Source organism: Neovison vison, chromosome 1 (genome assembly GCF_020171115.1).
Source record: "Neovison vison isolate M4711 chromosome 1, ASM_NN_V1, whole genome shotgun sequence".
NCBI classification, from domain to species: Eukaryota; Metazoa; Chordata; class Mammalia; order Carnivora; family Mustelidae; genus Neogale; species Neogale vison.
The window spans coordinates 249,856,938-249,873,198 of NC_058091.1; the positions used below are offsets into that span (position 1 = coordinate 249,856,938).

A 16,261-nucleotide genomic window follows, 5' to 3' on the forward strand; every position below is an offset into this window, starting at 1 on the left:
CTATATTTATTATTCTACAACTTGACTTGATGCATTTGTTATACTGGAGATTCATTCATATTGATATATGAAAATCAATTTTATTCATTTTTTTTTACTCCTGAATATTATTCTGCAGTTTCATTCTTTTGCTAGTAGGTATTCAGTTTGCTTCCATTTTTCACTATTATAATTAATGGCACTAGGAACATCCTTGCATGGGGCTCCTTGGGTATATATTCAAGTTTCCCTAGGGTAAATATTCCTAAAGAGAATTGCTGGATTGTGAGAAACTTAACTCAACATGCTAATTTGTTCTCCCAGAGTAGCCTTACCAAATAGATACCTAGCAACATTACATGAGAGTTAGTTTCCACACATGGTGGTATCATCAGACATTTAATAAAAGGCCACTGTCATCTTTACCAATGAAGACTCATTTAGTTCACTTGCGATCAGAGGCAAAAGTGCCCAAAACTAGCTTACTGAAGGCTATCCCTTCAGAAGGGGGACGTGAAATCTTTTCCCTTATGCTATTATCTCATTTGTTTCAGGGACAAGAACCTAGGAGTTCCCTCTCATGAGGCTTTAATGACAGCAATAATTTGAGCAAATATTTACTGAGCACTATTATTTGCAGTATTTTCTATATGCTCTTTAAGTTGATCACAAAGAAACTAACTTCATTTAGTAAGCAAAGTAAGGTTTTCTATTAGCACGCCATTTATATGACTAACCAATTAAGATGAATCCAAGGGCAATTAAGAATGTTAAGATGTAGCCACGAAGAGGTTCATTATTTTTCCCATAACCTTTAGCAAACATCTGGAAAGCTGGGTAGATGTTGTCCTTACAAAGGGCCTAGGGAAGAAATGTCAATATTAGAAGGAAACGGAATGCAATTAGCTGTACATATTTCTTACAGTTTTGATAGGTTATTCAGGAATAGAACACAAGTTTCTAATTCTTGGTTCTCTTTCCTCCCCTTGGATGACACTGCTTTACCTACAATCTGTAAAGGAGACCATGTATTTCAAGCATCAAAAGGTGGCTGGTTCAGAACACCACTGAAGTTTTTATCTGCCTAACCCTACCCTCACACTGAAATTCTTCCATGAAAAAAAAAAAAATTTAAAAAATCTGAAAACTTAAGGTGACATAAGTATGACCTACATTAAGAAAAAAGTCTGAATCCTAGATTTAGAGCATATAAAAATCCCAATTATAAACTTAACCACTTTTCTTAAAACTTTACTAAGAACTATTTAAAGAAATATATTCTACATTTATGTACTGACTGGCTACAACTTCAATATTAAGAACAAGGCTGCAGAATCAATGTTTCTTTTTTGGACTTAGTAAAAATAAGTATTTCCTGTTCAGTATTAGCTATTTATATCATATTGATTAAAGGGAGATAATGTCTACCTTATGCAACTTTCTACCCTAAGTAATTAACAGAACATGTGGCATATAGTAGGCATTCAAATATCTGTAAAGTAAAACATAAAGGCTGACATACTGCTAAGAGGGACAAGATCCTTTAATTCTTCTGATTTATGCTTGAAATGCATTCATTAATCTTGGTAAGACAACAGAAAAAATTAGCAAAGAGAGTATGTCAAAAAAAAACAAAAACCCATCACTACTTCCAGAAAGACAACTCAAGGATTACATCCTGACAGTAGGTTAATGCACTAAAGTTTATATAAATAGAAACATTCACATTTAAACACACAAAGTTAAACATCTGGCTTGAGATATGTGTGTATAAGTCATATACACATATGAGGTTGTAGAGGTAAACAAAGGATTTGAAAAAATAATCCCAAATTGAAATGTGCTATCAAAAATTACCTTTCAATAACATCTGTAATATGAAAATACCTACCTGAAATATTTTGGGAGCACTCACAAGGGATGCTAATGCAGAAGAAAGAGTGGCTGAAAAGATACCAGCAGAAATTAATGGTGCAAATCCTGACACCATGCTCATTACCTTAAAAAAGGGACAAAAATGAAAAATTAAGTCTTGAAAACCACTAAAAAAAAAGTACTATACATATTTATTATGCTAATGAAGGAGACTGGTATCAGGGAAATATGGTAATAATAAACAGGAATAATAGTTACATGCATTATAAATTTCTGAAGCAGAAATTTTCTTAGCTCTTACATTCAATCTTTTTTTTTTTTAAGATTTTATTTATTTATTTGAGAGAGAGAGAGAGAGAATGAGAGTAGAGAGGTCAGCAGGAGAAGCAGACTCCCCACAGAGCAAGGAGCCTGATGTGGGACTCGATCCAGGGACTCCAGGATCATGACCTGAGCCGAAGGCAGTTGCTTAACCAACTGAGCCACCCAGGCACCCACCTTCAATCTTTTTATTTGGTAAAATTTCAAAGACATACAATGGTAGAGAAAATACATAATGAACAAATCCTCATGTCATTGTGAATCAAACCCCAGGTATCACTTAATGCATAAATGTTTCAGTACGTACCTCTAATCGGTAAGAACATTAAAAAACCTTAACGGCAAAGCTGCTGTCACAGTTTGAAAAGTGATTCTTTAATATCACCAAATAGCCTATCAGCATTCCAATTCCCCCAACCTGTCCATCTTTTCTTGCCTTTTTAAACAGTTTGTTTCAATCAGGATTCACAAAGGGACCACACATTAAATTTGGTTGATATGTCTCTTAAGTCTTTTTCAATCTATGAGTTCACTGTTTGCTTCCTTTACATTTTATTATTTTTGGGTCACTGTCCTGTAGAAGCCTCACACTCTGGATTTTGCTGACTGCACCTCCAACTTGTGTTATTCAACCTGCTGGTCTCACCTCTGTATTTCTAGTCAACTGAAAGACAAGATAGAACTAGTCGACTGATAGGTCATCAGACTGAAGCCAGGTATTCTGACAGGAATATTTCAAGATGGTACAATACACTTCTGTCAGGTAGTTCTTTCTGTTTGTGGTTTTGTTTTGGTTAAGGTAATAGACCTGTACTGTGGTTATGTTTTTTCTTTTTATAAAGAGACCTTAAGGGCACCTGGGTGGCTCAGTTGGTTAAGCAACTGCCTTCGGCTTAGGTCATGATCCCGGAGTCCCATGATGGAGTTCCACACAGGACTCCCAGCTCCGCAGGGAATCTGTTCTCCTTCTGACCTTCTCCCCTCTCATGCTCTCTCACACACTCTCTCTCAAATATATAAATAAGAATTTTTTTTAGGGGCGCCTGGGTGGCTCAGTGGGTTAAGCCGCTGCCTTCGGCTCAGGTCATGATCTCAGGGTCCTGGGATCGAGCCCCGCATCGGGCTCTCTGCTCAGCAGGGAGCCTGCTTCCCTCTCTCTCTCTCTGCCTGCCTCTCCGTCTACTTGTGGTTTCTCTCTGTTAAATAAATAAATAAAATCTTTAAAAAAAAAAAAAAGAATTTTTTTTAAAAAGAGACCTTAAATACTGGACCTAAATGTGGAAATATTTCTATCTGAAAGGATCTAAATCTATGATTGGTCTTCACATAATCTGGGAAGTAGGAAGTTACAAATAAAACGAAGTCAGCCAAGCACTGGTGACTGGTAAAGCTGGACAATGTATGCTAGCTAGGTACATTACACTGCTTTTCGATCTTCATACATGTTCAAACATTCCCCTACTTAAGTTTAAAAAAAAAAATGGATTGACCACTTAGATCATGACATGACAACCAGATAAATCCATACTCAGGGGCAAAATGCAAAGTAACCTGCCTAGACTCTTTAAAATATCAGTGTCCTGGAAGATTACAACAGGCAGGCTGGTAAGTCCCAGATTAAAGGATTTTAAAATAATAACTAAATGCCATGCATGACCTAGATTGTATCTTGGATATAAGAAAAATAACTGAAAGAGACATTACTGAAACAAGTGGGGAAAGATGAAGGTGGAATATATTTCGGTAACAGTATTTTATCAACATTAAATTGCTTAAGTGGGATAACTATACCACACTCATATAGAGTATTTCAAATACTCTGATAGGCATTTTATGATATGTATAATTTATTCTTATATGTTTGAGGAGAAAAAGAATATACATATATTCAAAGATAAAGCAATGGGGTAAAATATAAACTAGTAATTTTAAGTGAAGGAGTAGGTAAACAGGTATTCACTGCACTGTCCCTTCACATTTTTGAAAACTGTGAAAAAATAAAATTAAGCTGGAAAATACATCTGGTAGATTCAGGTACTGCCATCTTGACCCATCCATTAAAATTTCACCAGCAGGGGGCGCCTGGATGGCTCAGTGGTTATTAAAGCCTCTGCCTTCAGCTCAGGTCATGATCCCAGGGTCCTGGGATGGAGCCCCACATCGGGCTCTCTGCTCAGCGGGGAGCCTGCTTCCTCCCCTCTCTCTGCCTGCCTCTCTGTCTGCTTGTGATCTCTGTCAAATAAATGAATAAAGTCTTTGAAAAAAAAAATTTCACCAGCAGTGAAACAGTGATTATCACCTAAATTCATTATTACTTCCTTAGGAGATATTTACGTGAGTTTGTGTGTGTGTGTGTGTGTGTGTGTGCGCGCGCGCGTGTGTGTGTATTTTTCCCTTTGGTAAAGTAAATTTGCTTTTATTATAAAGGAAATTTCTATCTGTAGAGAAGCTTCCCTCTCTTTTTTTAATTTAATATCTTAATTTAATTTTATATTTTTCAGTGTTCCAAGATTCATTGTTTATGCACCACATTGAGTACTTCATGCAGTCCATGCCCTCCTTAATACCCATCACCGAGAGTACTTATTTGAGAGAGAGAGTGTGCGTGCCCAAGTGGGGATAAGGGGAGAGGGGGAGAGAGAATCTTAAACAGCCTCCATGCCCACCTCGGAGCCCTACACAGGCCTCCATCTCACAACCCCAAAATCATGACCTGAGCCAAAATCAAGAGCTGGAAACTTAACTGAATAAGCTACCCAGGCATCCCTACTTTTCATTTATATTGACCGAGACCATGTGACAACTGACACCAAGGAGATAAGGAAATATGCTGTTAAGGTATTAGTGACTATTTTACACTTGACTGTAATTTTATATTTTAAGCCAGATGTAAAGTTAACTACAGGCACAATTCTTGGCGATAATGCGTAAGTCTGGTTATAAGTGTATATAATTCCACCTTGTTAAATATCCCCCCATGTATCTTTCAAAAGACTCAATTTTAAAAATGAAAACTACATTAAAGTGTTTTAATGAACATTAGTATTGTCCTCTCTAAGCATTTCAAGGAGAAAAAAAATCCTGAAAAGATCATTTTCTATTCAGCCCTTTAGTAACAACTTGGTTAGCTATATGCCATGTGTTTTGTACAATCACTGTATTTCACAGCTATTAATACTAGATCAGCATTGCCAATTCTGTCTTTAGGGAAGAGATTATAAAGGACATATAAGATGGACCAAGATCAAAAGGAGCAGACTTGATTTCTGTATATATATTTATCAAACACATAATGACCTTAAAGATAAGTGCAAAGACAAATGAAGAGAGAAAGGAAGGAACAGAGAATATGATAAATTGCTGGATTAAGGCAAAACAGATACCACAAGCATTATATGTATCTGTAACATTCCATCTGTCATGTTTTGAGTAAAATTCCATTTTTCTTCTTCCATTATATCATCTCTTCTATCATGAACAGAGGTAAATAATGCTCCATGCTTACCCAAACACTATGCTTCTAAAATCTGCCAAGTTTCCTGTTTTCTATTTATTTACCTAATAACCTCTGCATTTTCCACCATTTAAAGTTAAAATATGAGTAGCAAAGATAATGATAATGAACGTAAATAATGGTAACACCAGTGTTGTTCAGAATACAAAGATAACAGAAACAAAGGTCTCTCTAATAAGGGGCGGGAAAGACAGAAGTCCAATAAAAGGTAGAAAAGTGGCAAGTAAAATGAATGGTAAAATTCTACATGGTGTGTCTGTGTGGGGGTGTGTGTGTGGGTTGATCACTTGTGATTTAGCAAATCTTCATAAAAATGGGTCTCCTTGATAGCAGGAAGATTTGGACAAATGTAAAGAAAAAAGCAGGTGCATTTCCAGCAGAGTGAAGCACCGAAACAAAACAACCCTAAGGGAGTGGGTTAAACACGTATGCATGTGTATGTACACAAACATGTAACCCCTCAAGTTCAGAAGGCAGAGTGATGTTAAGTCTGGGTATGAAGGGTTTTGACTGATAGAGCAAAGAAGCTCATACTTTATTGAGCAATAAAGCTTACTAGTCAGGTTTCAGATGACATTAAAATATAGAACTATATTCAGAAACATGAAGATTATATATGAAAAATAAAAATTTTTAAAAATTGAATATAACTTCAAAAGCGTATTGTAAAATTTAAAAAAAAATTAAGAGAAGTAAGGCAATCCAAATCACTTTTCCTCTTTAAGTATGAAAAGTCAATTACATGCAAAACAGTGTGATCAAATGTGGCTTTGTCTAGACTTCATTATTAGATTCCAACTTACAGCCTCCTCAGATACATTCTGTTCACCATTCTTCAAATGACAAGCAATTTGCATTTTTACAGGATTTTTTTCCAAATTAGTTTTACTTTACAAAGCACTTAAAAATTGTTTTTAAAAATTTATTTAATTATATTAGAAAAGCAGCTTTATGTAAACTAAACTCCTCTTTGGTTTCGTGAGTCCATACCAGACTTGATAAAGACAACACACTTTTGTATTTTAAGGCAACAACACAGAAATCTGATTGGCATTTTTAGTCACTGGGCAGAGATCAACATTTGCGCTTTTCATACACAATATCAATGTCAGAACTGGCCTGAATCATTAGCGGGATATGAATACTTTCTTTCATTCCTTCAACTATGCCTAGTCTTGTGACTAGAACAAACAAATTTCTATTACATAATTGGGTTCAATATTTATAACCACTGAAAATGTAGTAAATTCCTTAAAACACAAAATAAAAAAATATTGCCATTAAAAATTTAAGTCACAAATTTATTATAAAATTTAAGTATTTTATATAAAATGTATATTGTTCTAAAATATAGTGAACTCTCACTCTGTTTATGTTTACACTAAACTGTAAAAACACTAGAATCAAAATTTTTAGTTTTCACTCTGAATTAGTATAATCTTCTCTGTAAAAACCTATAAATGTTAAAAAATTTCATTTCACTTTCAGAACCTTACAGAGGTAATAATAAAAAGAAGGACTGATATTCTCTAAATACTGGACAAACAGTATTGTGTTTTATATAGCTCTTGTGTTTTAAAAGGTCACAAACTTTCAAGAATGCATTAAGAATTTTATTCTATTGTTCAATGGGAGTTTAGCACAGCATGAATACATGGGCCTTACCTAATAACAATATTGATACTCACCAATACTTTCTTAAAAGGGAAGTTATTATATAAAGCAGTTATGAAGACACCCCAAAATAGAAACTCAACTCATTTTGTTGAGTGCAGAACTCATTTAAAATACTTAAAGGGTGGCCTGGCTGGTTCATTGAGTGGAACATGCAACTCTTGATCTCAGGGTTGTGAGTTCAAGCCCCACATTGGGTGTGGAGATTACTTACAAGAAGATTTTTTTAAAAAATAATAAAATACTCAAAATAATACTTAGGTATAAATACTTAGGTATAATGCTTAGGTATACTTAGGTATAAATCTAACAAACACATTGAGCAAGAACTCATATTCTGAAAACTAGACATCACTGATGAAAGAAACCAAAGAAGATCTAAATAAATGGAGAAACATACTGGGTTCATGGATTAGAACACTCAACAAAGTGAACATGTCAATTCTCCCCAAATTGAAACACAAGTTTAATATGTTCCTATCAAAAATCCAGTTAAGACTTTTTGTAGCTAAACATCCTCCTATAATTTATGTGAAAAAGCAAAAGGAACTAAAATAGCTAAAACAATGTACTTGAGGAATCAATGTACTTGACTTTAAGACTTATCATGTAACTACTCTTAACAAGAATGGATGGTACTGGTGGACTGACAGATGAAAATGCCAAAGAAGAGATCAGAGAACCCAGAAATAGACCCAACAAGTATGACCACATGTGAGATGCTTCCTTGCTTTATGAATCTATTCACTACATATATTACAAACGATCATCAAAGTGCTGCCCTCGTGAGTCCTTTAGTTCTTGAACAGCTTCAGATTTTACCCTTTAAATTACTTATCTATTTGCCCAATTACTCATTGACAGACTTTTCAAACAGCTTTCTGAGTAAAAAATAACAATGGTCCTACAATGGTCCTCCCTTCTAAGTGAGTGCTGTACTCTTTTTTTTTTCTTAAAGATTTTATTTATTTATTTGACAGAGAGAGATCACAAGTAGGCAGAGAGGCAGGCAGAGAGAGAGAGAGGAGGAAGCAGGATCCCTGCTGAGCAGAGAGCCCGATGCGGAACTCGATCCAAGGACCCTGAGATCATGACCTGAGCCGAAGGCAGTGGCTTAATCCACTGAGCCACCCAGGCGCCCGAGTGCTGTACTCTTAATGCTCAGGTTTGACAGCAGCCTGACGTCTAGGTATACAATGTCAGCAGAATAGAAATATGAGGTTCACCTGGAAATTGTTCATGAGGCCATAGTAACAAGGATTGCTTTCACAAGATGAAAAGTCAAAGTTTAATTTGCAGGCTGCAGAAGTACAGTTTGTTAGCTCTGTTACAATAGTGTCATTAACATTCCCAGTGGCATCTCGAACAACACAAGAACCTGAAGGACAAGAGACAATAAGAACAAGCAATAACTAAAACTTATATTCATTTCAAAATTACATATGTTCATAAAGGGATTTATGGTACTGACTGAACATGAACTGATTAACAGTATTTAAATTTTTAGCATTAACAGTTTAAGTAGATTTACCTGAAACAGAATTGGAATAGTATCACGGCCCCAAATATTTAAGTAGTGAAACAAAATCTTACAAAAACCAGTATCTCACACATGCACACTTAAAAACCCCACACATATAACTGTGGAAAATGGTAATGAGCAAAACTGTTTGGTTAAGTAAATATAAAACACTATGTTGGAAGAGTTCCAAATGGTAGAAATGTTTTCCTGTACTCCAAGTATTTAATATGTGAAACATGCCAAAGATCAGACTTCAGGTAATATCAATCTTCTGTGAAGGGAAACAATTTTAACATTAATGAATTATAATTCTATTTAAACCTTAGGCTCAAGTAAGTCTATCCTGATAATAAGACAGTGTGTGATTGCCAAGATTTGCTTAAAAATAACCCATGAGGCAGAAGGAATGGGTACAGGTGAATCAAGATAAACCATATATTTCTATTCCTTGATAACTTTGTTGAAAGTAGGTAATGGTTCATTAGAAATATTATCTAACTTCTCCAATGAAGGCATGCAAATGGCTAATAGACACATGAAAAAATGTTCATCATCACTAGCCATCAGGGAGATCCAAATCAAAACCACATTGAGATACCACCTTACAATAGTTAGAATGGCCAAAATTAACAAGACAGTAAACAACATGTGTTGGAGAGGATGAGGAGAAAGGGCAACCCTCTTAAACTGTTGGTGGGAATGCAAGTTGGTGCAGCCACTTTGGAAAACAGTGTGGAGATCCCTTAACAAATTAAAAATAGAGCTTCCCTATGACCCTGCAAGTGCAGCGTTGGTGGTATAGTGGTGAGCATAGCTGCCTTCCCTATGACCCTGCAATTGTACTACTGGGTATTTACCCCAAAGATACAGATGTAGTGAAAAGAAGGGCCATCTGTACCCCAACGTTCATAGCAGCAATGGAAAGAACCACAGTGGAAAGAACCAAGATACCCTTCAACGGAAGAATGGATAAAGATGTGGTCCATATATACTATGGAGTATTATGCCTCCATCAGAAAGTATGAATACCCAACTTTTGTATCAACATGGACAGGACTGGAAGAGATTATGCTGAGTTAAATAAGTCAAGCAGAGAGGGTCAATTACCATATTGTTTTACTTATTTGTGGAGCGTAAGGAATAACACGGAGGACATGAGGAGATGGAGAGGAGAAGGGAGTTGGGGAAGTTGGAGGCGGAGATGAACCATGAGAGACTGTGGACTCTGAGGAACTAACTGAGGGTTTGGAGGGATTGCTGAGGGGGGTGGGAGGTTGGGTGAGCCTGGTGGTGGGTATTTGGAGGGCACATATTGCATGGAGCACTGGGTGTTGTACATAAACAATGAATTCTGGAACACTGAAAAGAAATTAAAAAAATAAATAAAAATTTTTAAAAAAGAAAAAAGCAGTCTACTTTTGTGTAAAATATAAAACTTCCATATTACGACATGACATTTAAAAAGTTTTCTTGGAAAAAAGCACTTGGTTATTTGGAACAATATATTTGTAACTATTAGTAATTAGCATTATATATTTGGAACATATATATTTGGAACAATATATGTGTAACTATTAGTAATCAGCATTCTTTAGACATTGGAGGCACTTTTACAGTCCTATCTCATCATATAGGAGGTAAAAATTTTAAACATTGCAGCCAAAAGTGAGCAACAAACAGAAAGTTAAGTTTGAAAGGCAGAATATTTTAATGACCAGACACACTGTATCAAGATTTTTTCTTTCTGAATTTCTTCATCTAACTTTTGGAGCAGTGTTTAGAAGGTACTTGTGAAACCATCTGGGGTGAGGGGAGAAAAGAGCCCTGTTTACCCTACAGCAGCAATGCTCTTAGTGTTTCCTACTCTAATGTTCTACATTGCAGGTGACTGGGGGAAAAGAGGTTCCCTTACTCTGAATGAGTTACACATCCACTGTTGTAAATACTGGCCCCACTCCTGATTGTCAGGGAGGAAGGGCTACTCCTATTGCTCCAAGGGCTAATACGGACAGAATGAATTAAGTATGACAGCTCGCAGCTAGAGAGTCAGATACAAACAGAAAACATTTATTTGGTTTAACTAATTATTTTCCGATTTGAAACATAATCAGCTATATCATTCTTTAAATTAAAACTAAATTTTCCTGAGCCAGGAACTTTTAGGGGAACATGAAAATGTTTTTGCTAAGCTTATATATATATTTTTTTTCCTAAATATATATTTATTTATATAGTATATAAAATATATAAATATAAAAACATACATACATACATACATATTTTATACACACACACACACACACACACACACATGATTTTTGTTTCTAAATGAATTTCAGAGATCTTCCTATGGACTGCAAGAATAAATAGGGGTGCCTGGTGGCTCAATCAGCTAGGCGTCTGCCTTCAGCTCAGGTCATGAATCAGGGTCCTGGGGTGCAGTCCTGCACTGGGTTCCCTGCTCAGCAGGGAGTTTGCTTCTCCCTCTCCCTCTGCTCCTCCCCCTCCCCACTCATGCTCTCTTCTCTCTAGCTAACTTTCTCTCTCAAATAAATAAATAAAATATTTTTTAAAATTTTTTATCTATAGTCACTGCAAGTAAATTATATGTAAATCAATACTTCTTCTTGGGAACATTTCAGCTAAAGAAACTACTTTACTAAGAGTCTTTAAAGAATTGACTAAAAGACAAAATAAAAGTCCTCTTTGCCAGGAAACATTCTTTAAATCAAGTGTGAGTTATCTTTAGTAAGGAATCACTAAGCTTTCATTTCTTCATGTGTACAACAGTGATTTAGAGATTGGCTGACCACTTAAGCCCTTTCCAGTTCATTTAAAATGCTATGATTTCATGAATGTAATAAAAAGTTGAAAACCAGGTTCATTCAATTTAGTTAAGACTTCAGTAACACTTTTCATTCAATTTAGATTACCCTGTTTATCAAAATCAAAAATTTTTTTGGTTAAAAAACACCAAACATTGCTTAAATGTCTTCAAACAATCTTCATACATAGTAAGATTAACACGCAATACAAAATAACCACCATAAACAAAAATATTAAAGATTTTATAAAGGTCACAGAGTAGAATGCATTTACTTCTACTACATGAAGTGTATTTTTTATAAATTGTAGCAAAATCAAATTTAAGAGTTTTCCTAGAAGAGTTTACATAATTTTTAATTTACTTTAATTCATAAAGATCCTACAGTAAAAAACACTAAGGCATCTGGGGGATTAGGTAGTATCTGTAAAACCACTAGTAGTTTACTTAAAACTCTTTCTGAATTAAAACATGAAACTCTTAATCTTTTTTTTTTTTTAAGATTTTCTTTATTTATTTGACAGACAGAGTTCACAAGTAGGCAGAGAGGTGGGCAGAGAGTGAGTGAGAGGAGGAAGCAGGCTTCCCCGCTGAGCAGAGAGCCTTATGCGGGCTCAATCCCAGGACCCTGGGATCATGACCTGAGCTGAAAGCAGAGGCTTTAACCCACTGAGTCACCCAGGCGCCCCGCAACTCTTAATCTTTTTATTGAAATATTTCCGCAATTAAAAGTTAGAAATACAATATTATGGAAATAAATATTTAAAGTATGAATCATGAAATTTCTGAAAGAGAAATGGAAGACTATTTACCTACAGATACTGCAATTCCTATGTAAACCACCGTAGTAATTAAAATGGCTAAAAGTGTTCCTTTGGGTATAGCTGACTGAGGATCCTAGAAGACAAGAAAAAAATTTTAAGTCTACCTTTAAAAATAAATATATATATACCATTTTTAATACAGAATGGATACAGTACTTCATAATACTTACCGCAAGATCACCTGAGATATTTGCTCCAGCAAGAATACCAGTTGCAGCAGGAAAAAAGATGGCAAATACAGAAAAGAAAGTTTCTTCCTCTCGAAAATCTGGTCCAAAGTTCTCATTAAATATTTCAGCTGTGGAGAACAAAATATCTTTGGCAATTAATGGACAGATTAGACTCTTATAATTCAGGTCAAGTGCAAGTGTTCAAGTTCAAGTACCTGGTAAATTCTTGACCATTTCCTAGTAGAAGCAGGGCATTGCCTGTTTTCCTTTATGAGGGAACAGTTAATAATCAAAATGATGATTTGACCTGGGTCATGTCTACTATTTTATGTATCTTAATAATTATGTTTCAAGCACCTTTAACTTGACTGTTATCACTAGTACAAAGGTCAGTCAAAGCATGGATAAACTTCTCAACGTCTGGGGTCAGTAAAAGAGACAGGAAAGGAGGTAGGAAAATAAAAAACATCATACTCATCTGTATCCTTTTTTTCCCCTTATATCTAACTTATATACTATCTGTACAGTTTTCTCTTTCCTTGTGGTGACCTGCTTAATTTTTAATGCTGAATTATTCATCAGGCTTCCATATAATCTTAGCTAAGGCAAACTAGTTAAAGTCCCTTTCCATTTTAACAATAATGAATGCTTCAACTAGTCTTACTATTTCCATCTATTCTGATGGGCCGTGACAGTGAAACAACCAGTTAACTGTCATCCATCCACTTATCCATCATCTGAGTAACTACCATGCACCAGGATCTTCTACTGAAACCATGAAGTATCTTACTACCTTAGTAAAATGAATGACAAGGCAGCAAAGCAATATCAACCACCAAAAAGGAAAAGTCACATTCTGAAGTATATTTAGATTTGTTTATTTCAGACTGAGAAAAATCCCAGATATGCTACTTATACATTATTTATTACTATACTAGGTTATAATGCAATACTTTTTTTTAAAAGATTTTATTTATTTATTAGACACAGAGAGAGATCACAAGTAGTCAGAGAGGCAGGCAGAGAGAGAGGAGGAAGCAGGCTCCCCACTGAGCAGAGAGCCCGATGCGGGGCTCGATCCCAGCACCCTGGGATCACGACCTGAGCCGAAGGCAGAGGCTTAACCCACTGAGCCACACAGGCGCCCCAATAATGCAATACTTTTATAAGGGGCCAAGGATCTGGGAAAAAAAAAAGAAGGAAATGAAAAACATGGTTTAGCAGATATTTGCAGCTATTTTTAAATCAATGGAAGTCACAAACAGAAAATATATAATTACTAGGAATTTTGTAGAAATAATCATCCCCTAGAATTTTTAACACTTATTTTAGAAATAAGGTTGTAAAAAGAAATGTTAAAAAATTATAAAAAATTTTAAGTAAAAAATCACTTATAAGGACAAGAAATGTCACAAATATAATTTATGGAAGCGTGAAATATAAAAATATATCTACCTAAGGGATGCTATTAACTTTCACTTCTGGCATGGCTAGTCAACACCTTTTCTCCCAATCCAGAAAATCAGGAATTTAAAGTCCCTTTTACAAGTAGGCACAAGCAGGGGAACCTGGGTGGCTCAGTGGGTTAAGCCTCTGCCTTTGTCTCAGGTCATGGTCTCAGGGTCCTGGGATTGAGCCCCACACTGGGCTCTCTGCTCAGCAGGGAGCCTGCTTCCCCCTATCTCTCTGCCTGCCTCTCTGCCGACTTGTGATCTCTCTCTCTGTCAAATAAATAAATAAAATCTTTAAAAAAAGAAGAGGAAGAAGAGGAGGAGGAGGAGGAAGAGGAAGAAAAGAAGAAGAAGGCGGCAGCATGAGCAATAGTAGTAAAAATAGGTATCACACTATTAACCCAGGCAGGACCAGTAGGCACAAAAAATGGGGGAGTGTCACTGGTTAAGGTAGAAACCTTGAAACAATTCCTATAAGAAAACTAACCATGCAACTAAATCAGTGTCTGAGAGAACCGAACCAGTGCCACTCACAAATAATGAAGTACTGCATGTTGTTACCAGTGAGCCAAAAGATTAGTAAGCTTACACCCAAAGGTAAACCAACCGGATCTCTAGGACCCACAGTTTGGGTTGCCTGATTTTTTTTCCCTAGTAAGACTTTGTGAAGGAAGAAGTGCACTGAAATATATCCTGTATCTTTTCATAGGTCTGTAGGAGTTGCTCTGGGCTGAATGACTAGGGACTACAGTTAGGCCTCTTCTTCCAGGGCTTCAAAACAAGGAGTTTCTTGAGTAGTTTTGGTCACCTGAAGACACATCTATTACCCTAGGTGGTAAACCTCTCTGACACTAATGTAAGTGTTCTTCCTGGTGCCATTTCACCCTGTGCAGATGCAGGTGCAGACTGGTTCCATAGGTGGAGAGCAGGGGATGGTAACGGGGTGGGAAATAGAGAGACTTAAGGAAATAACAAATGCAAGTAAATTTCACCAGCAGGGACAATTAGAAGCAGAATGAAAATGGTCACAAAGATTAAAACTGTAGAAAGTCCTCACAATGTAGGATGTAAAACTGTCAAATAACCGAAGTGGCCATTATACCATGAGTGTTTCCTTCATAGGTATAGGCATGTTTAGACTGCTGTGCTGAAATACAGCTAACAGAATGAAAAAGCCACGTGAGCATAAAAGTCACCATTTCAGTCACAAATTCCTAAAATGGCAGAGAACAAAGACACCTTTCCTCAGGAGCACTGATTTTTCTACATTCTAACATTTTTTGATGCTAAGAATGAAAAACAGAAGACATAAATAAAAGTAGTATTTTACTCTGATCATAACACACATAACAGAGACAACACTAAATTGGATTGTTAATTAGGATGAGTCACTCCAACAAGAGCAATTATATTACAAATTATCTACAGTGTATTCTTTGTTTACTAGTAAAATGCTGCAACATGCACAAAATATAGAAAAAAAAAATGTCAAAAGGACAGTCTATATTTTTTTTACTTACATTTATAACCAAAGAAACCTTTGGGCTTCTTGCTCTCCAATGGGATAAATGTTCCTATGATGAAATCAGCAATTGCAAGTAGGAGAATCACTAAAAGAACAATCTGAGCCTGGAATTTTAAACATGAAAAATCAAAATCAAATCTCTCATGTCTCTACACTGATTCAGTTTCATTACCTTATAACTTCTGTGACTGAAGGGATTTGTCTTGTTTTCCCACTGCCTCAAAAAGGTTTTTGAGGCATTCAATAAACTTATGCTATATGAGCGATCTTAAAAGAACTATCCTAAAATGTTCAATATACCAGGGGAAAAATGGATAGTGTAAGTAGGATCATGCCAAATATTTCTGAAATAAATTCAGGATGTGCATGCCACCACAGAAATCATAAAGCACTATAAATTCCACAACTCTGCAGGCTTTGCATCCTTTATCATTATTTACCGTCCCCTCCAATGGAAGTACAATCTTGACATGGGGAACTTGTTTGCTACAAAAACAAGTTTTACACCAGGTCCAAGCACAATGTTGAATGTCTGACAGCCACAGAAAAAGAAGAAGAAAAAAAGACAGAAAAAAGAAGACA

At 35.8% G+C, this 16,261-nt stretch overlaps 1 protein-coding gene across 2 annotated transcripts in view; it reads right to left on the reverse strand.

The window, feature by feature from the left end:
* SLC12A2 (solute carrier family 12 member 2) overlaps positions 1–16,261 on the reverse strand; it is a 103,706-nt gene that overhangs the window by 39,805 nt on the left and 47,640 nt on the right. For both annotated transcript variants that reach the window (XM_044228371.1, XM_044228363.1), the window contains exons 7-12: positions 15,675–15,783; positions 12,704–12,831; positions 12,522–12,606; positions 8,590–8,741; positions 1,871–1,978; positions 717–840 (exon numbers count right to left, since the gene is read on the reverse strand). In XM_044228371.1, the coding sequence (XP_044084306.1) occupies positions 717–840; positions 1,871–1,978; positions 8,590–8,741; positions 12,522–12,606; positions 12,704–12,831; positions 15,675–15,783 (706 nt within the window). The remainder of the gene's footprint in view (positions 1–716; positions 841–1,870; positions 1,979–8,589; positions 8,742–12,521; positions 12,607–12,703; positions 12,832–15,674; positions 15,784–16,261) is intronic.